The 22,560-nt window shown below is 46.6% G+C and overlaps 1 protein-coding gene across 2 annotated transcripts in view; it reads right to left on the bottom strand.

Annotated features, from left to right (window-relative positions):
- ASTN2 (astrotactin 2) overlaps positions 1 to 22,560 on the bottom strand; it is a 328,524-nt gene that overhangs the window by 26,421 nt on the left and 279,543 nt on the right. For both annotated transcript variants that reach the window (XM_034067350.1, XM_034067351.1), the window contains one exon: positions 5,489 to 5,630. In XM_034067350.1, coding sequence (XP_033923241.1) covers positions 5,489 to 5,630 — 142 coding nt within the window. The remainder of the gene's footprint in view (positions 1 to 5,488; positions 5,631 to 22,560) is intronic.

Genomic DNA, 22,560 nt, shown 5'->3' with positions numbered 1-22,560 from the left:
AAACCCAAGGATGTTATTTCAATCTGGACATCCTGAGGAAGGGGTGGGGAGGAGCTGGCCACAGGAGGTAACAAAGGCTGTTCTGTTTCTCTTTGTGGCATGAGGTATGAGCAGAAACAGAGAATTTGGGGTGGATAACCTGATCTTTCCAGCAAAAAGGAGAGAGATGCTCATACACTTGGCAGATACAAGGGAAGCAAGTTCCAACTGAGGTCACTGGAAAGGCACCTCCTGACTCCAGATCTGTCCCAGGTGGCTGAATACCGGTGGCAGAAACAGATCAGGAGGTGGATTCAGGCAGAATCCCAACTTTTAGAAGAGTGACGGCAAATGGTTGGTGTAGCAGCAATGGAGCAGCACATGGAGGCCCTGATCTGATTCACCCAGGCTGGGCTGTACAGAGATAGTGAGAGAGAGCTTAAAACCTGAGCTGATAAAGGGACAGAAAAAGATTAAAGATGAAAGTGAGACAAAATGATCTTCTTAAATCACTTAACAGAGTAAATGGTAAAGTTGGGAAGAACCTCCAGCACTTTGACTTGACATGAAGAAAGCATGATTCCTTCTCTATGGCTTTTGCATGCATACATTCCTAATGCTGGAAACTTCTACAGGAGCCCAACCTTCCTCAAGTTCCATTCATGGGACTTTAATATCAGCAGAAAGAGAGATTCTCTCCTTCTTCAGCTGAGCCCCTGAGCTCCCTGTACAGACCATCCTTCATGGGGCAAATCCACCTCCACTGCAGTGATGTGCACATAGCCCAGATGGGTCCAGACAGCTAGGTGCTGGACCGACTTCAGCAAAAACAGCCACACATCTGAGCCAGCATTTGGCAGCTTGGTTCTGAAGCAACCTTAAACTGTTGAGGAAGGATGAGCCTGCACTTAGAGCACAGCCTGGGGATTAGCAAACACTTGTTTGACTCCTGACTTGCCTTGTTTGAGCTTCCGCAAGCCAGGAATGCCTGAGGAGAAACTACAGCCATACACTGCACGGCTTCAGGAAGCTGGAGAGCATGTGGAAGAGAAGAGGTGGATTCAGTGAAGCAGCACAGCTCCTGTGCACACAGGGGACTCAGCCAAGGCTGTAACAGATGTGTTTTAACCCATGCCACTGAGCTATTTGGGATCTGTCTCCAATTGCTCCAGTGCTCATTCATGTGTCTTCCTGACAGAAGACCAACAATAACAATTAGTATCATATAAGGAGCAGGGGGATTGCTGCCAGCATTAGCACAGTCTTGAGCACCAAAGGTTTCCATTCCACTCTTTATCCCAGCTATGCGCAAGGCAGAGGTCAACCAACATTAATCAGCCTTGCTCTGGGCCAGCTCCTTTAGCACATTCAGCTTGCTGAGTTGCAGCCGCTGTCTCTCCATGCTATGATGGGTTCCCCCTCCTCAACACCTCTGCCTCTTTCCTTAAGCTCACCTAAAACAAAGGTATTTTCACTGTTAGGCAGCACGTGATGGCAGAGGCTAAGCCTGGCCATGCTGGAGGTGGCCTTCAGGCTCTACAGGGAGTCACGTTAGCCAGGCAGGTTTTGGTGGGTCATTGCTGTGGATGGGAGCCTTGTGCTGTCATTCTGAAGTCTAACTGTATCCCTTTCTACCGAATGGCAGTGCCTTACCTTCATCCCCTAAGAAGGGGTTTCCACCTTTCCAGCACCCCTGAAACACTCTCCCAGCTATAGTCATTTGGGCTGGTTCAGAATCCCCCTGGGGAAACCCTATCTGAGCCAGCAAAGGGAATACAAAGTGGAAGCTCCTTCTCAGCACATGAACACACTCCAAGGAAAGGCTCTGGAAGGGATCCTGATGACTTCCATACTATTTCCAGTAAATTTTGTGCTGATTCTTGGCACAAACACTGGAAATGAATAGGCTAGGTCAGGAATGTAAATAAAGTGAAACATTAGAATTTAATCTCATCTACAATTATAGTATCTATGGCACAGGGAAGAAGTTGGTGTATTTGCACTGCAGCTCCATTGAGGAGCTGGAGAGGGTTTTCATTTCCCTCTCCAGAGTTTCCCTTTTTGGCTGAGGGATACTTGGTGTCTCCTCAAGTATCTGAAAGGAACGTGGCAGAGCTGCTTTCCAGCAGCTGAGCAGGTACAGCCCTGGGAAGAGACATCCCCAGGCACTCATGGAATGATGGGATGAGAAACTGAGATGGATGAGCTGGGCTGAAGACTCAGGAAGGCTGTAGGATGCACAAGGGAAACTCCTGTCTCTACAGTGAAGAGACTGGTTGGGTTCGTAGGGTGCTTAGCTATGTAAGCTCAGTCCTCAGACCTCTGAGACAAGCCAGAGCCCTTTCTCTTGACTGGGGTTTGGTGCCTGGGGCATCACAAGTTCCCTGTCACAGCATGGTGCTCCCAAGCTCCCAAAGCATCAGTCTGATTGGCATTAACTGCTGCCCATGCTGGCTTGTCCATGTAAGACAAGCACTTAACAGACATATAGACATCTCTCCCTCTGCTCTCCTCACCCCATCCTCATCCAGATCCACCTGGGAGGAAGCTCGACAGGCTGCTCTGGTCTAGCTGGTCTCAAGGGAGATCAATCCCCTCTCCTGTGATGCATTCTGCAAGAATTAAAGACTTGGTTTTTAAGAGCTTCAATTAAACTCAACAGTCTTCAAGGATCATCCTCAGTGTCCCTGTGTCTGGGTACCTGAGTACATGCACATGGCTGCAGCACAGATCTCCACACATGGGCACCGTGACAGACCAGCAGCAGTGTCCACACGTGTACATGAACCTATGGTACCCATCTTTGCTGACATGAGCCACTTTCCCTCTGAAAGCCCTCTGTGCAGGGACTAGCATCCCAACCCCAACATACCACAGGCAAGGGCAAGAAAAGAGATGACAGGCAATAGATTTTCATCAGACTGAAATTGCAAAGGACAAAGGAATTAGTTCTCCTTTTGTTAGTTTATGTTTTGAAATTGCAGAAGTCTCAAAAGCCGAGGAATCAATCACACTCTGTTTATTTATTTGCTTGTAGAACATTTCTTGGTTCTGTTTTTCATACTCAAGCCCAGCTTTGATCTCAGGCTGGTAAGACTCCAAATAGATGGTCAACAACAGGGTACAATTGCCGTAGGTACTACAAAAGAAAAGGGACAGGATGTCCAACACATTTACAGAGCAGAAGAAGACTTCCATGGTCTCACAGTCCCCTCTCCTGGTTTACATGACACCCTCAGACTACCAAACAAGCAAAAGCATTCGCTTTTGAAGGGCTCTGATGCTGCAGCCTGCATGCTCATCCAACAGCCCAGAGAAAAGCACAGGTCCCTGCTGAGTGGCTATAATCAAGATTATACCCAGGCCAGAGCCTTCCAAGATAGCTGTTTTTCCACAGAAACAAATGAAACAAGCAGAAGAAATTCAATTTAAGCAATGACCCCATGCCTCTGTTTCTGTTGTTGTTCCGTCTGTGCGGGCTAGGAACAGAGTGTTAGCCTCACATTTCACTGTTCTGGCTTTCTTCATGCTGTGTTGCAACTGTGTGGACATCTGAACAGAGGAATATTTAATGTGTGTGCCTATGTACCTGAGAATGCACACATGCCAAGTAAACACGTGCTGGTTAGGTCCCAGATTGGAGCAAACATGTGCTGGACCTGCATGCATCCGTGCAATGCATTAGACATGCATTTCAGTCCACGCAGGTGTGCTGGGGCATGCACATTTGATATTGATCCATGTCAATATGATACTCAGGAGTGTAGGTCCATGCCCCAGGGATGCCAACATGGACATTTATCCATACACATGTGTCCATACATGCGCACTTGAGCATGCACAGCCCTGGGAATGGTGTGCCAAGCCCTCCTAAGCATTAGCTGCTGGATGGAGCCAGCACTGTGCCAACAGCCAACTCTTGGCCTGTCCCCACACAAGGATGTGGTCCAAAGCTCCTCGCTGCCAGGGGACAGCTGCCTGCAGCCACAGCTGCCCATGGAAGCTACTATCCCACACCCAGGAGCACCCACAGAGAGCTAGAGCTGTCCACAGCAACCCCCAGGACATTGGGCATCACCAATTCTGTTTACCTCCGTGGCAATGTGCCTCATGACTGTGAAGCAGAAGCCTGGCTTGGACCAAAAGGATGACAAAACCCTGGACAAAGCTTTCTGCCTTCCACCCAAGGCTCTCCCAGCCCTTTGCAGACATAAAGAATTAGATCACAGAGTCCCTAAAGCGATGGCTGAGTGCAATTATCCCTGCCTGGCAGATGGGGAAGATGATTTGGCAGCCCAGGCTGCCCAAGAGCCAGACCTTCTGGCTCCCAACTTCATGTATTCACCTCGGCAGCAGCCTCCCCATCAAACCCAGGGGCTCTTCCCTCACCCAATGCCCTCAGCAGCCCAAAGGCTGAGAGCCCACAACCAGCTGAGTTTATGGGTGTTGGGCTGATAGCAAACACTGTGGTTGCTCCAGTCTCGCCTTGGCACCTTTTCAAAGCAGCCCAGTTCACATAGATGCTAATAATTACATTGATGCATTATGTATATTCAACAAAAAAACATCTAAACCCATTCAATGGCAAGAGGTATCACTTGGAGATGCTCCTGGACACAGCCCCACTCGAGAGATGTGCAATAAAAACTTCTCCTTCTTCAGAGGCTGTCAACATACTGAACTGGGGAGGTGGTGGAGGGGGAGGCAAAGGGAAAGTATTAATCAAGATCTTTAAAAGTTCTCGTTGACAGAGCATTTGCCAGCTCTCATTTTAAATGCTTTTGTGGTCCCATAAAAAGTTTCATTACTCACTACAAAATGCGTTTTAATTATTACAGTCCCTCTGACATTAAACCCTGGGTGTTTCTCTCTTGCTTACTCTGTCTCTCCTCTGTCTCCTTGCCTTTTTGTCTCTGTTTCTTTCTCCCTCCAAACAATACTGAAGGAGAAGTTAACATCCAGATCCTGAAATTATCCCTTGGCTTTGGACACTAATTGCTCCACAGGATTCACACAGAAAAGCCAATTGCGTGTGCTCAAAGAACATCTCAGAAGACACAAGAACATCAGCACAGGGGTGGCCACCATCCTTGCAGAAGCAACTGCGTGGTGGGGAGATGGATTTGGTGTCTCTCTGATCTGCTGTATGTCTCCTGATACAAACAGCAACTTCCATAAACATCACCTATCACACTTCTGACATCTGGCTATTCCAGTCCACCGGGCATTTGACAACTTGCTTCAATCTGACTGCATTAGCTCAGCTCCTCCACGACACATAACCCTACCCATGAGGCATGGAAGAATACTGAAATATGTGAGTTATTCCAGTTATTCCTTCAGACTCCCAGTGCCTCCAGTGCTGTAGACACTGGTTTTCCATTTCAACAGCCCAAAGCAAGAGTCTCATCATCTGGTGCAACATAGCATTGACCAAAAAAGTCAGTAACAATAATAGCATTGGAGACCCCTCCTTGCCCCCAGCACCTCCCCACATGCCTCTCCTTACTTGTACAGACCATCTGGCTCCAGGCACTTGAAAATGACTGAATAGATGCTGGTTTCAGGGACATCTCCATGGCTCCTACCCGCTGCCACACAGGATGTTGCAAGGCCAGAAAGCAAATCATCCGCAAAGCTCAGGGATTCTCCTGGAGAGCAAAGAGATGAGGATCAATACTGGTGTTAAATTATTGCTGACCACTGAAAAACCACTGTAGGAACATCTCTACATAGGACAGGCAATCAACACACTAGCTGTGGTAGGAATGGCCCCAAATCTATATGGAGTATGGCACCTGTGGATGAAGCAAGTAGAAAACACTGGGGCCATCAGCTGATAGGGATCCACTGCAGAAACCTGCAGTCAGTGCTTGGACAGCGGAAGGAGCACTCAGAGCATCCAAGCAACATGCAGACTTCCTGCAAGCACCACATGGGGGACCACCATCCAAGGATGGGCTCTGGATCCCCAGGAGAGCTGGAAGCCTGCATAAATAGGGCTCTCCTAGTAGGGATTCCATCTGCAGTCAGTTCTTAAGGGGAACATGGCCTTTTTCAATAATCACCTGTGACAGTGAAATGTATTTCTGCTGGGTTAGATTATCAGGAAAGAGACATTTTTAGAGCTTGGATGGAATTTCTCTCAATGTACTGGGGCTTTTTTTTGTGTGTTTTATTTTTATTCAATGAAAATCAGGAGCTTTGCGTTCCCTTTCCTATGCAGCCTGCCAGCTCCTGGAGCTCTGACCGGAGCTCCTTCAGCTGCACTCAGGAACACTCACTCCTTTACAGGCTTTTGAAGGAAAAAAAAAAATCCTAATTAAAAATGACGAAAAACCTTTTTTTTTTTTTTTCCCCTTGGTCTCCTGGTTTTTAAAGCTTATTAAACACTTAGATCATGACCCAGCTGAAACTGAAAACGCTCCATTTATTAAGCTTTTGGGGCATGATTATCCACTGCCGTGCAACCTGTTTCCTTGCAGTGGGCAGGTTGTCTATCAGTTAGAGCTCATTGCATTCAATTCCCATTTTACATCAATGTAACTGAAAGCCCAAGGTCTCAAGCAGTGAAAAAAGCCAGAGCAGCTGCCCTGGTTGTGCCCCCATTCCCACTGATGGGAATCAGAGAACGGGCTGTTGCAGCTGATAGAGTTATGCTGGCATAAGCAAACCTGAATGCAGATCGCTGTGCCAGGTACCTTGTGCATGTGTAAATGTCAAGACACCACAGCAAAGGGAGGAGGAGAATTCCCTTCCCAGCACTTCATATTCCTAAAAGCAAAAGTGACTGAGGATGACTGAAATGAAGGACAAGTCTAAGAAGAATTTTTGCTATAGACCCTAAGAAATAACCCAGTGCTATCACCAGCTCAGAAGGTCTCACTCTGTGGTTGGATTACCCAGGTAGAAATCCCCTCCTCTCCAACCCCTCCAAACCACATTGGAGTCTTGTCTCAAAATACACAACTCAGTAACAAATGTCCCCCTTGGCTAGAGAAAAGAGCAGCAATAAATTCTTTTCCTCCCTAAAGGAATCCAAGCCTTAATTATTCATTTTAATGCTCCCAGCATGACTTGTTCTTTCCAAACTCTTTTTCTTCAGGCAACTCTGTCACCAGTCTCTGTAGTTTAACCCAGTTCCCAGCCATGGTCCATACCAAATCCCAAGTCAACTCAATGGGCAGGTTGGGTTGGCAATGGTAAAATCACTGCTTGGAAGCCATGAGTGCTGAATGGCCTTGAGCAAGCCCCTTAGCTCTGGGTTTATGGTTTAAAAAAACAAACAGAACCCTATTGCTCATTTCCAACTTTCATTTCCATCCCTTTTCATATGACGTTGGGCCGGATTAGGGAACTCCCTGCCACCAGAAGTCATTGAGAACAGACACTGCCGTGACTTACAAGCCAGATGAATCACAAACACATAACAAAAGACTAGATTGTGCTGCTGAACTAGAGCAAGAACTCTTAAGCCTCTTCAGACCACAAGAAACCTCTCTTCTGACCAGGAGGAAACTTCACAGGGGGAACATCATCGCATAGGGGCCTGCTGTGGGATCTCACACCTTCCTCCAGAGCACTTAGGGTTGAGAAGCAGCTAATGAGGGGTAGGAAAGAGAAAAGCTGGGCAGAGAGACCATGATGAGCAACTGGACAAGACCAAATGGAGATTTGGACTAGCAGCGCACGGGTACCAGAAGCATCAGTCAGGACATCTGTGCCAGGGAGCAGAAGAGATGGGATAGAAGAACACAGGGTTGAGACAGGGAGTGCAGAGGGTGGAACTGGACTTGCAGAGGACTGGAAAGGGGGTGGAAAATGTCACGTTCAACCAGTGACTTTAAAAGCGTATTACAACTGCAGCGCTGACTCTGTAAAGCACCCACTACCTTCTGAGTGTTCATCTTTCATGGTCTTCCTGTGCAGCTTTAAGGGGAACAGGGTTGCAGTGAGCACTGCCCTGAAATACAGTGGCAGCTCCATCACACAGTGGTTTGCCGTGGATCAAACCTGCACAGATGGTTGCATTGCTGTCCCCTGCATGCAAGGAAATGGAGCTCTCAGTGTCCACCAACACAGTGTCAGCTTGGTTTAAGCCAAAACCCTTGCAATAAAATCCTTACAGCAAGAGAGTGTTTTGTGTTCAACCCTGAGCCTCTGGGGAACTTTCTCCTCTCATTGGACCTGCTATAATCAAGCAAAAGCAAAGAGGTTGTTATGAAAATAGCAAAACAGATGCTAGCAAAGGTGCTGAAACCTCAGCCCCAAGGCTGGGGGTCTTTCTGCACCTGTATAAGCAGCAGTGAGATTGGTGGCTGTGCCAGACTGTGCAGATCATGGAGCAAAGATGGAGTGGGTAAAGGATGCCCTGGGGACAAACTGAGTGCCCAGAGCTGTTAACCCACAGTGAATGCAGGGAGCCGCTTTGCTGTGCTCTCCCCTGCATGAAGCAGAGCACACAGCAACATCTTGCACAGAAGAAGTCAGAGGCTGTTGTTCAGTCCATGGTGCTCAGAGAAATTTCCTAAGCCTTCTCCAGGGCCAGAAAACAAGTTATCCCTAGGTTCAGACTGGAACCTAGTCATTGGAATGTCACTAAGGCGATGAGTGCTTTTGCTGGCATTACAAGAGGATAATGGAGCACTAACGTTGTCCTGCCAAGGAAAAGTGGTCTTGGGATGTAGCAATAGAGGAATACCAACCTAACTGCACAAGACCATGGTGAGAGCTCAGTATGTAACATTGCTCATCTGTGCTTAAGAACAAGGCATGGGGAAAGCAGGAGAGAAGGCTTCACTAGGAAATAATAGAAAGGACAAGTTTACTATGCAAACAGAGACATAAAAAGACCAAGTGGAGATACATAACCCTGTTAATACATCTACAGGGCAGGCACTCAGATGGAAAAGAAATATTTAGGCTAATGGGCAGTAATGGCAAGAGAAAGTAAATTGGATATGAATAAACAGGCTGCTCCTGAGAAGGGCAAATAACATAACTATCTTTTAAGAAGGAGTCTGATCACTTTATAAAGGGGATTATATGGATAAGTGGTGGAAAGCAAAGGGGCTTCTCTTTCCCATCTGGACTTGTGTTCGCACACAGCCAGCCAGCAAATATAAAGAAGGATTTCAGCCTCCCCAAGCAGCACTGAAGCACAAACCTTGTAGATTGGTATCTTTGCTTGTGTTATTAAATTTCAGAAAGAATCCAAAGGTTCTCTGCAGAGTAAATGATAGCTAAATAGATCATCTCTGCGGAGTAGAAGACATTTTATTGACCAGACAGCCATCTGTGTCCTTCATTAATAGTAATAAATAATTGATGTCACACTAAATAAAGTAACAAGCTGTTACAGATATCAAGGAAAAATGACCAGCTCCTGTGAGGATCCCTCACCTGTGTTCACTTCTCAGTAGTGAAAAAAACAGACCAGAGCTCAAGCATTACTGTGGTAAGTGCTGTGCACAGAGCAAAAGATGCCACTTGCTGCACACTGGTTACACGTAACGGCGCAATCGCGCTCAGCAATGGGATGCAGATACTCCCAACTGCACATCAAATCTCTTCAAGAATATTTCCATACTACTGCCTTCCCAGGGTAGGTCTGCCCCAAACCATTCAATTCCCCAGGTAGCTTCTGAAAATCAGTCTCTGCTCTACTACTGATGGTGATGAAGATGCAGCTCCCTCCAGGTAGCATTTTCCTTTTGTCTCTAGTTCAACCCCGTCGCTACTGCCTCATCCTTTGCTTCACACATGCTGTGGAGTTTGGCAACCATCCTCTTTGGTTTTGTAAACATGCATCTTAGGCTGATGCTGGTGTTGTGTGAGTCAGAGCTTACCCTAAAACAGAGGAAAATAACAGCAGAGACTGTGGTGGGGTGGGACAGGCTAATCCCATTTTATGAAGCTTTGCTAACTTCTGGCCACAGCAAGGTATACAGGTCCATCCACCAGTGATGGCTCTCAGGTACCCATCTGGGAGCTCAACCTGATGCCTCGTCTGAAGAAGAACATCCCTTACTCAGCTGCCTACCTGCAAGGTTGAGTTGTTAATCAGCTCTTGAATGAGCACATATCTATTGGCAGGAGGTTCAAATGGTCAGGAATGGGGACTGAGGAATGATAATGGATGGGAGCAGGCTCAGACCGCTCGCTCGCAGCATCCAACAGTCTTAGTCTTTGTCTCGGTCTTTCCATTGTGAGCATTGTGAGCTCCAGTGATTAGGATTAATTAACCATCAACCACCCCACTGAAGGAAACAGGAGTTATAGACTAAACCAGGGACCAAGGCCAGGAGCCTCCAGGAAATTAGAGGAGCAAAAGGAAGACCTTTCTCTACAGGCATTCCCACACCTTCAGCCCATGTTCAGGTGCTGAGTGGCACAGACATAACTCAGTGCAAACCAAAGTGGAAATGAAGATGAGAGACCTCCCTGCTGCAATTCACCTTTGAGATTCCTAGAAAGAACAGAAAGGGGAAAGCAGGAAGGCACCAATGTCTCCGTCTTGACATCTTCTTTACTAGCCTGGGTGAAACCAACCCTGCAATGTTACCAGTCACTTTCTTCTGATTGTGGTTTTCTCTCCCCGTCTTTCTCCCTTTTGCTTTTTTTCAACCTGTTTTCAATTTACTCTTGTGGCATCTCTGTCTGTGACCTCATTCTGGTACTTAAACGGGGAAAAAAATCAGAGAGAGAGAGTGTCCTTTAAAAAAGAAATGAAAGAAATCATATTTTATTTAGCTTGATTGGTTTTGAAGCTTTAGCAGAAGAAAGATTAACCTTTTCTGCCTAACTTAATGAAAACAAGGAGAAAGCCTGTATGGATAAATAAATATCTGTGTGGGTATGGAGCAGGCATGATCGTGTTACAGCCCCGGTGGAGCTGTAATGGGGAACAGGCGCGTTCCTGTGCAGCGGCTCCCAATTCCCGATCCATTTTCAAGGAAAGAAAAACAGAGTAGAATGTCAGAGGCCCAAGTGGGCATAAATGAGGGAGCCCAGGGAAGGCAGATGGGGCCCAGTGAGGACCTCCGTCCCCAGCAATGACCTCCAGAGCAATGCCAACAAAGCAGATGGAAAAAGAGACCTTACTCCACTTTCTCTTGCCAGGATTTGGTTCCTGAAATGAGGAAACAAATGGTGTGCCCAGCCCTCCATGACTGTCACCTTTTGGGGGTCCTCATCCCACCCTCCTCTTCCTCCAAGGCTTTGCCTCCAAGGAGAAGAGGTTCAGAGGAAGGCTTGGACTGGGTATTTGGATGGGGAGCACAGGCTTGAGGGGTGGATCCTCCACAAGAAGGTTGTTCCTGGGTTTAATGTGCTTTGGAGCTGACGCTTGATAGGGGAAAGTAGTGAAAGGTGGTTTGTCTTGGAGATGATGGGCTGATTTAAATTAGTGTAACATAACTTTAGGCGACAGAGCTGTTCCGATTTACATCAGCAGATGGTCTGTCTTGCTGCCTAGATCATTAACAGCAAACCGTCCCTACAGATCCTGGTGGAAGGATGTCAAAACCTCCTTCCCTACACAGCTTGCCAGATTCTAAAAGAAATAAAAAGACCTAGTTACTACTAAAAAAACCCCTTCTGTCCATGTTCTGGGAGCATCCATGCACACCAGCCTCTTGTGCTAGATGGGAGCTGAAGCCCCATGCCCATAAAACCTGCAGCCTCTGGCATAACTTCTGTTCTCTACGACACATCCATTAGGAATCCCTCTGGCTGGGCACAGGCTGAAACAGAAATACCAGTGAGGCTTTGTGCCTCACTTGCCAACTTGTACAAAGGTGCAAATGGCAGAACTTCTCTGATTGACTTCATCTTGCCCAAGTTATGATTTTTTGGGCATTAACTTCCTATATCTATATGCTACTAGGCACATTACTAATGATGAAGAGCTCTCCTCTGGGCTTCTCAGTGCTTCTGGAAGGCTGCATTTGTAGATGGCTAAATGTAAGGAGCAATGCTTTAGCTGAGCTAAGAGCAAAAGTTGCATTCCAGTGCCACAAAAGTCCCTTGAATGGCTTTGCTGGTGCTCTTCAGGGCTAGAGCTTGCTCCATACAGAGCAACCACATGGAACTGAAGGATGAGCTGTCTTGCACTGTTCTTATCAAGAGCAGCCAGTTAGACAGAAGGAAATGGTCTTCATCTGGATGAGTCGCAACGTTCTAAAAACATGATGCACAAGGGTAATCATGAACATATCCTGTTTTCAGGCTCATCAACTGGACTCACTGCTCCTTCACCTGAGCTCTCTGCAGACTGCTTATCACAGTTCTTTCACAGTCAGTATCCAAGACCTCAGAAAAACTGCTTTTACTCATGTAAAAATGCATCACCTCCTCCATCTCCCCTAAGGCTGTACACTGCTGGAGGAGAGTGAGAATTAATGCATTTCATTCTGTGCTAACAGCCCTCCAGTATTTCTCAAGGTTCACTGAGTTGCTAAGGGTCAACCACAGCCAGACACAAGCTGACTTTGCTATGCTTGGAGTCATCCAGGCATGAGCCAGTTCCAATCTTGAAGCCACGTATTCACATTAGCATGGTGGAGAGTCCAAATGAATTTATCTGTTCCCTTGGAGTTTGTTTCGGGCTCTGCAGCATGTTAAAGTAGTTACTTGATTTCAAGGCGAAGTGGGAACCCATTTGTTCTGGGAGTTGTGCAGACACAAAACAAAGACATCAACTTTGTCCTCAGATACTTTGTGTCTGGCAGAAGATCTTGTCCAACACCACAGATCTAGTTCTCGATCTTACCACTGCAGATCAAGTTCCTGCCCCCATTCTTACTTTCCTTTCAGTTTAACTTCTTTTAGAGATTTCTAAACAACGGACCAATGGTCCAGAACACTTGGTGGTTCCCAAGGCCCATAGTCAGCAGTCTGTAGCGGATCCAGGGACTGCACAGAGCTTTATGTTTACCAGGAACGCCACCAGCCCCATAGCCACACTTCAACAGCATAAACTGATGTTTCAGATACTTCAGACAGAGCAACAAAACCTGTACCATAACCTCTTTCTTCTTAAATGCACAAAGCTACTGTACTCCTGTGGTTCCTCCGGAACAAGCTAGTATCTGAAAACGACTCCCAGAATTTGGATGCAAAGATGGCACCAAGGACCTGGACTCCACCAGTTCAGAGTAATGAGGAGGTTCCATCTTCTGCTGAGATTAAGATGACTAAACTTGAAGTGGAAATCCCAGGATCCTTCCTAAGGAAAGGTCAATAATAAGGTGATTCTGACCAGTCCAAGAGGGACCTGGTGCTACACCTACACAAACCTCCTAACCTGCCTAGTATATGATGCTCTATGAAGAAAGAAGGGTCAGGTCTTTCATTTCCAGCTCTACTGAGCAATCTCTTACCTTTATTTTCAGCTCCTTATGACCAAATACTGCAGAAGTTTAATGCCCCACAGAACCCCACTGGCTGACTTGCACCCACTGGAGCTAGAGCCTTACAACACATATGCAAATACCAGGCTAGCAGGAGGAGGAAAGTACATTTCCTAGAAAGAAAGTCAGTGCACAATTAATCACTAAACCCATAATTAGCTTGGGTAATTTGTCAAAGCAAATTAATGTAAAGCTTTGCTGAAAAGCCATCGGTTGGTCTGTGCTTCATTTCTCCTTGCAGTTATTAGGAAAATGGGATTTTTTGACTTCTAGATCAGCCAAATCCTTCTATATTGCCACTACTGCCTGACCCTGTTCCCGGTCTCTTCTTCCACTTCATGTCTCAATGTTGGAAAGTGGAGCAAATGACTACCTGTAGTGTCAAGCAGCTTTGGTTGGCCCCATTACTTCTAAATAGAGGTAATATGTGTAGATGCTGATGAATTAGCGATAAGACTTTGGACCAGTATATTCCAAAGGGCTCAGAACACGCAACAGCAGCCAAATCTGCAGCCAATGAACACTTACAAAAATTGGTCCTGATGGAGGCATCCACATGGAAGCAGACCTCTTATTTGGCCCCAGTATGCAGTTTTGGACATTTGAGAATGTGGGGGCAGATCCTCAGTTCATAAAATCTCCTGTAGCTCCCTTGAAGTCAATGGAACAATAACAATTTACACTAGCTGAGTTTCTGCATCCTGGCTGTGAGCTATTTGGAACAACCACACCATAATGATTATTACAGATATTTCAGACCACTTGTCTAAGAGGGAGAGGAGAATACCACTGCATAAGAAAATGGAGAGTGGGTTTGCTATGATTTCCAAAGAATTATTGACCCATATCTTGCAAACATTTACACATGTTTAGCTTTATTCATGTGAGCTGTTCCACTACACTTGTGTGCCAGATAAACTAATGTACATGCTTGCAGGACCAAGGTTAAAACTTGTTCAAACACAACGAGTTCTAAATATTTGTATAGATACGTCCAGTTACCTTGGATTCAGACTACAGAGTGGGTCATTTCACTGTGCCTCTTTTCATAACTCCCCATTCATCCAAGCAGGGATCACAAGAGAAGCCAAATGTGATATCAGGATAAAACAGAAAATAAGCAATTATTTGAACAAACTCAGAAGCTAAAAAACACCCACTCACTCACGATTAACATATGCAAGGGTTGACATCAGTTCTTGAACAAGGAATTACCTGGGTTACTAAAGTATTTTCACAACAGCTTTCTCCGCACAGCTAATGAATCATTCGCTTATTGATTTCTCCATAATGAAGTTAACATTTTTCTTCACGGTTTTGATTTATGAGAAGGCACAAGCCAGTGAAGAGGAGAAAGAGCTGGGAATCTCTTGGCCATGAGGAGTCTACTTCAGCATCCATCATCATATCAGCAATCACCCCATTTTTCCCACTAAAACTACAAGGTGAGACGGGATCTCCTGCACCACCACACAGTCCTGCTGCTCGCAAGGAAGAACACAATCCCTGATTTCTTAAACTGAGCCGATTCTGTTTCCTTGAGGACAAAGCATGTGTTAACAAGGTGCTGACACCCAGAGACTTCAGTGCACTTCACAAAGGCCAATAATACCTCTGACAACAGCAGCATTTGTGAGCTCCGTCACACCTGCATCGCAGAAGGTTGCAGCCTCAGGAGAGCCGACAGGCAAGGGAGCAGGGACACAAAGAAAGGAAATTACTTTTTCAAGACAGCAAAAGGCAAATTTGAGGCTATAACCCAGAGCCCCAGCCCAGATCTCCAACCATTAATAGATGGCTTTCATCTCTGAAGGACTATTAACTATTTCACACGTAAAGCAAACTCCAGGCACCGTGAATACCTGCCGCAAGTGCACAGCAGGATGCTGACACTGAAGGAATGCCGAATTTTAAGTAATGCTTCTCAGAAACCAAGATAAATCAATCCTGGCATCCACAAGAAAGGGGAGTTGTTAGTAGACAGGGCAGCTCTCACGGATGGTATCCCCAGGGAAAACATCTCACCACAGGCCCTCTTTGGTGGCAACAGCAAAGCCCTAGATGACATCCTTGGCAAAGCAGGGTATCTCAGCACACTTCCCATCCCCAGGATCACCAATCACTCTAGCTGGAGACACGTCATCACCAGCAACTGTGCAACATCTGACCACTCAGACGACAAAAGACAGATTCCCAGAATGAGCAGAGCAGGATTAAGCCAAGTGGTAAATGGATTCCAGGGCTGCTCCAGAATCCGTGCTGACGAGGGAAGCCAGTGCCAGGTAGCCAAGCCGGAGCTCATATGGCAAGGTTATCAATTCCCTCTTTTCTTCAAATCCCTAAATAGAACCCAAACATCACTTGGGCCATGTTAGAGAGATAAGGTGAGTCTCTCCCATCCCTTGCAAAGCTTGAAATAGAAGTCCTGCTACTCTCCAAGCATTAGGCGTAGGATGTTGACATTTAGCAGTAGGGAAAATTACCCAAACAATGAACCCTCTCAGGTCTCTTTTCTCCCCTCCCTTCTCCAGTCCCCTGGAAAATGTTCATAAAGTGAAGTGGAAAATAATAACCAACAAACCCAAACCAACCCCAGCCCCAAGAACCAACCCCCAGCCTTACTAAGGCTGGAAATAACATGCAGAGAAGAGTGAGTCAGGCTCTGCTAACTGCACAAGGGTCACCGGTCCTGAAGGCAGAGATGATTCACCATGGCAGCAAGAACAAGAAGGTAGAAGAGACTCAAAAGAGAGGGTGGAAAGAAAGAAGGGAAGGAACTAAGCAATAAAAAGGTTCTGGGTTGTATGTACCTTGGTGTTTATTGAACACCACTCAAGTGGAATTGACCCTTGGGAAGTCATTTGATAGTGGTGAGATTATTCCCTTGGTGCTTTGACCAGACTTTCTTTATGAGAAGGAGGGCACACAGGTTCTAAGACCTCAATCCATCCCCAACCCCTGCTCCTCCTTCTCTTCTTTCCCTGCCTGAGATGCTCAGTGAAGCCTCGATTTCCTGCTGCCTCTGCTTCCACTGCTTGTTTCCTTTCCCTATTCCCTTTCAATTCAGCAGCATTAGGAGACTGTTTTCCCTATAAAGGATGCCTTCAAGATGAGAAAAGCAGGACCTGCTCAAGAGCACAGCATGCCATGGGGAGACCCTCCAGGATGCCACTGGCACAGAAAGTACATTGTCAGAAAAGATGGAGAGGAGGATGGGGCTCAGGTGCCTGGGGAGAATCCTGCCTGCCAGAATGTTCTCCTGCTGTTCCTCCATTCATCCTTCCTCCTCATCTTCCCCTTGCTTTTATCTAATAACCATAAGAATTTAAACACAAAAAACTTGCTCTGAAAACATCCTAAATACAAAAAAAAAAACAAAAAACCAAACACAAAACACCAAAAACCCCCAAAACCCTGTCTCTAAAGTTCACAATGAGAGCTGTAAAATTGTTTCTGCTTGGAAAATTCTCCTGGTCAGTTTTTCCTACTGTTTAATCCCCGCTTTGAGTTACACAGAATGAGTAAACACATTTTATAAGGTTCTAATTCATACCTAACCCATACAGTTTATAGCTTAACATAGTAAAATACACACACACGCACTTTTTATGCATATATATCTATATCTATCTATATATATATACACACACCCCTCCACTCACACACACATGCATAAAACAGCCTTGGTCCCACTCTGCAAGCCTCCCACTGATTGCTCCGGCATGTGCTGTGCTATGGAAGTAGCCTGGCGTGCTTAGGTGTGAGTTTGCTGGCCTGGGGAGTAGTTTCCACTCCAGATTCCTGCAGCCTCCTTTGTAATAAATAATTAGTCAGTCTCGTTAAGGGAACGGCGGGATCCACCGCTCCATCCTTGGAGGAATGAGGAACGCCACCACATGGTATCCCAGGACTTGGAGCAAAGCCCCGTAGCTGGGCTGGAGGAGCTGTGGAGCAAGGATGTGTCTGTCTGAAAGGCAGCTTTCTGCTGGCAGTGATTAGAGGAAACCTGAAGGTGGGAACTGGGATGAGAGTGGCCCACGGTATGAACACCAGCAGTGGTTGCTCTGGAAGAAGGCAAGCAGACCCTCACATCACTTCTCCACGTGGTCTTGGGTTAGGGTCAGCCCTGATGTCTTTGTCCTATGCCAGCCTCAGCACCGAGCTGCGGGAGAGGTAGTTCCTTCTCTGCACTGAAACCATGTCCTTCACCTTTGCTTGCAACCATGGATGCAGACCAGTCATGATGTGTTGTGGATGGCATGAAGGTCAAAGAGCTACCTGAACCTCAATCGCCACTCCAGACATTTGAGAACAAGCCACCACAACCCGACATTACCTCCCTGGTGGCAGAGCTGATCGATTCACCCCATTAGACCTGGGCTGTGCCTCAGGTCTCTTTGTTTCTTCAGCCTTTAACTCACTGTGGGCAGGGGAGGTGGAGTCCTTTTGACTAGTAGTTAATGCTAAACTAATATCATGCAGGAAAAAGACACTGCCTGGCACAGAGAGCTTGTGAACAAGAGCACACCCCAACAGTCCACAAGGAGGTTTACCTTACCATTTCTGATGTGTGCTTCTGGTACTCCCAAGCATCCTCAGGGTGAACGCTGTGCACATCAGACCAAAACCATAGCAACAAAACCCCCAGATGCTGCACAGGGGGAACCTTCTAAACATTTCGAGCTGCCAGTGGCTTTGAACTTGGTTGTAACCTGAAGGTAGGAGAACTTTACAATTACTGACTAAGGAATTGCCTCTACCATTGCTCTGAAGAAGGTGGTTTCCCTTCAGCATTTGTGCTTTGGGTTTTCCCGCAGCAGCTTGCTATTAAATTAAACACAGTATCTCATACAGTCGCAAACTTCTGCCATGGGGAATAATTGTGACTGAAGTACCAGTTCTGCTATACCTCTGCAAGACCACACCAAGAGATCATTTCCAAAGAAAATGTGGGAACAAACTTAACCCCCATCAAAAGACTGGGGTCAACTGGAAACCTGAACTGCAACAACACAACCGCCTGGTCTAAGTCTTCTCAACTTTATCTTCTCGCCCTCCAGCACAGCCACTGCTCAAGCTGTCAGGAAGCCAAATCCCAAAGCAGAAATGAGTTGAACCTTGAAGTCACTCTTTAAAGGAAGGGTTACCCTGCACCCTTTAAGCCCTTAAGCAGCCTTGCACTAAAGCCATCTCCCAAGTGGGAGTCTGTCTCTAAAGATCACGCTCCAGGCCTCTGCTAGCAACCATGGCTACAGCGACTTGAATCACGTCCCTAGGGGAGCAAGCGCCATCACCATCCCTGCTCTTCTCTCTTCATTCCTTCTGCTTGATGCTCCTGTTAAAACCAAGGTTTCCATTTTTCAAGTGCAAAGATTGCCTCGAAGACTCAATCTCTTTTTTTCTGGGAGCCTATTTTGATATGCTGTCCCTCCAAAGGTGCAGCAAAGAACTCCAGGTCATCAAGGTGAAACCAGGGGCATCATTCAAGCCCACTCTGGCCAGCCCTTTGCTAACCTGTCACTAGAAGGCACGGACAAAAGCCATCACTCAAACTAGAAGGTTTGAAGCTGCTTCTGCCCACATTAAATGTAAGATGTGGGTTTCAGGCCCCCAAATGCTATTTTCATTTTCCTCCTCCTCCAAGAAAATAAAGCGAGTGTTTATTTCCTGAATGCTCTGGTCTGAGAAAGGGCAAAACTTTCCTGCGGGAGCCAGGTGGCTGGAAAGGGGAGGCACAGGCAAATATTTGCTGAATTTGTCAATGAGCTCTTATTCCATATTTCTTATTAATATTTATTTAGCCATAATGCGAGAGAAACCTGCTCAGACCACAGCAATGTGGGAGATCCCACTGTTATTCTCCTGCCAGCTACTGGCGGGGAGGGAGGAGAGGAGGGAAAACGGAGACAAAGACAGAGTGTCAGGGAGTTCACAAGCAATTTAGAGCAAGTCATGGGCTCTTGTCTTAGCAGAAGATGGGATGTCTTGAGAAAATCGATGCATTTGTGGACCATGCGATGGGTCAAGGAGGTTGAATAGCTCAGCCTTCCTTGCTGATATTCAAGGCACAGGTGTAGCTTGGAGAAAGAAAATGATCTCATCCTACAGCCCTCTTTTTCCTTGTCTTTTAAATGAAGGAATCCTTAATGACATGGAGACAAGGAGAATAAACTGCAAGCCTCGGTTTAGTGAATTGCACGAGATGAACCTGATGCATTTCTTCAACGAGACAGTTCATTCCCTAGACACGAGAAGTGTGATACAATCTCATTTATCTGGGTATCAAGAGGCACCACAACATGACATGGGTAATTATTAGGTAAGCTTGAAAAGGTGGGGATTAGCAGAAGACTTATAGAGAAGGTAAGGAACTGAGTAATAGACAAATGAACACAGGCTGTGCTGAAAAGAGGGTGATGGGAACTGAGTTATAACTAACAAGGTTCTTCAATGATCAGGCTTGTAATTCATCTCATTTCTCACTAGAAACACAGTGGTGATTTAAGCACTGAATGAAGTGGAATGCATTATTAGTGCACAGGAGATCAGAGGCTCAGTCAAAGTGAATTAAAAGATCTTGAGGGTTGCTGTAATACAAGCAGAAGGAATTTTAATATTTAAAAATGCAAAGTGACTTAAAGATGGGCATTAAAATTGTGCTTTTCTTAACAGGAACCCCCGCAGATAGAAACAAAGGAGGAGCAGGAGAAATGCCTGGATGCACTGGCTGGTCGCAGCACAGCTACATGTTGCTGTTGGATGAGAGCTGGAGAAAAGGAGATTCTTGGAACAGCTTAGAAAGGATCCTCCAGTTGCAATATAGGATAATCCAATCCTGCCCATGGCAGTGAGGTTGGAACTGGATGATCTCAAGGTCCTTTCCAATCCAAACTGTTCTATGATTCTATGATTCTTTTGATAGTAAAAGGCTAAATATGGTGGCTCACCACCTGCCTCGCCAGCCCATCCTCCTCAAAGCAAGGCCAGGGCATGGTTGCTCAGGGCTTTATCCAGTTGAATTCCGAGTATCTCCTGGGAGTCCTCCAAGAACCACATAGTTGCTGTATAAATAATCACTGCTTGAAGCAGAAATCCCACTGAACTGTGGTCTCCAGGAGGAAAGACCTGGATGGAATAAATTGCCCAGAGAAGCTGTGGCTGCCCCATCCCTGGCAGTGTTCAAGGCCAGGTTGGACACAGGGGCTTGGAGCAAGCTGCTCCAGTGGAAGGGGTCCCTGCCCGTGGCAGGGGTTGGAACTGGATGAGTTCTAAGGTCCCTTCCAACCCAAAACATTCTATGGTTCTATGTGTTTCTGCAGGGCTTCAAAGCCCCAGCCCTGCTGCCTCCAAAAACCAGAGGAATGGCTGTGAGCATGTCCCCTGTTGCCCTCCACTGGACAGAAGGAGAATGCCACACTTCCATGTCACGTCTAGGGACAGCACATCGTAAAAGCATCTCCTCTTTCAGCTGGGGTGAGAGTTTGTGCTCTGGGAATAGAGCAGCTGAACTCTAGCTCTGTTTTTGCTCTGTCTCATGTAGCAACAGCTGGGGGACATAGGTTTGCTCAAACCACAGCCAGACGATTGGAAATAAAAAATGATATTCATATATTAATTAACATCTGGTGACTCGTCTCATTACACGATACAATGTGCCTGAGCTGTTTGTTCCCTTCATATTTTATGCATTGAATGAAAACTAAACAAATGTTGCAAAAGCACAAAACCCAACTCAAACGCTACCCAAGTTTGCACTTCTAACACTTACTGACACATCAGCTTAATTAACATGCAAAGAAGGCCATGACTAACCCATCACATGAAGATGGTGGTGACACCAAGCTGGAATTAACATCCAACCTGGCTAATTTTTCATTAAATTGGGTTTCTCTTCTTCAGACAAAAACCCCATCAAGTCACAATTTGTTCAACTGAGCAGTTCAGGGCCTGATTTAGCAAAGTATTACTGACCTGGGCTCAAAAACCACTTTTCATGAAAACTGGCCCTAAACATTTCAGCTGGAGCATACAGCACCATCCCAAAGGAATGGAGCTGATGTCACCCAGCCTGTGCCACGCGGCTGCTGCTTGCTGCCACATTTGGGGACAGAAAGAAAGAAAGAAAGGAGAGGGAAGGAAAGCCAGCTTAATTAAGAGAAGTCATCATTCAGGTTGCCTGGCAGTAATACATTACCCTGTGTGTGTGGCCATCCCCATGGGGTTGGTGGTAGATGCCTGGTGGCCACCAGTGAGGTGACGGGGCTGGTGTGCATCTGTGTGAGGATGCGGAGAAGGGAATGGAAAAGCTGGAGGGTTGGCTTGGCACTTGGTTCCAGGTTATGCTTGGGGGTTTTGAGACAGGGGCTTTGAGAGGGGAAACAGAGGGGAGAGCGGAGCCCCTCTTCCTTCCACAAGTGACCTGGGGGAAATAGATGCCCAACAAAATATGCCAGGCTCTTACAGGATTAGCCACATTCTTAAAGAGGCTGAAGGCTTCACTAAAAACACAACAACAAAACAACCCTGGGCTCACAGACTCTTTTCTGAACAGGAAGAGAGGAGTAAGAGGAGCTTTGGGGCTCACAGAGGTGGAAAGTCACAAGGTTTTGGGAAGCAGATTGCACAGAAGCACAACTCTCCAGCACTCATGTGCAACCAGGTCAAAACCATGCCTCTGTCTGATACTGATGCCACAGAGGGAACGTAAAGCAACTGCTCACCTTCTGGGTGGCCTGGTGCCCATGCTGGAAGCTTCTTGCCAGCCCAGTGGATAGGTACAACTGGGTGTAACTGGGATAGGAGCACACATCTCAGATGTGAGCTCTGACGGGTTAATACCACTGGCCAGCAGCTGGTGCCACCCTCAGTTTGCTAAAAGGGACCAGAAGCAGAGGGGATTCCTCTCCTCATTCCAGTTTCCCATCTTCCCAAAGAGCATCCCAGCCCCACCAGCACTGCCCTGATGCTGGTGATTCAGCTCCCTCAGCTCATCCCACCACAGCATCTCTGTGAAGGTGACTGGGCAGGGTCCCACCAGAACAGTGATTTGATGGTTAGCATGCAGACTCCCGTAACCCAGTTTAGACATTGCCATCTCTTACTCCATCCCTGCAAGCAGAGCAGGTAGCATGGCCTCAGCACGCTGAGGCACTTTCCATACGCTCAGTTC

Source organism: Melopsittacus undulatus, chromosome 11 (genome assembly GCF_012275295.1).
Source record: "Melopsittacus undulatus isolate bMelUnd1 chromosome 11, bMelUnd1.mat.Z, whole genome shotgun sequence".
NCBI lineage: Eukaryota > Metazoa > Chordata > Aves > Psittaciformes > Psittaculidae > Melopsittacus > Melopsittacus undulatus.
The sequence above is the reverse complement of the archived record's forward strand: the minus strand, read 5'-3'. Positions and strand labels throughout refer to the sequence as shown.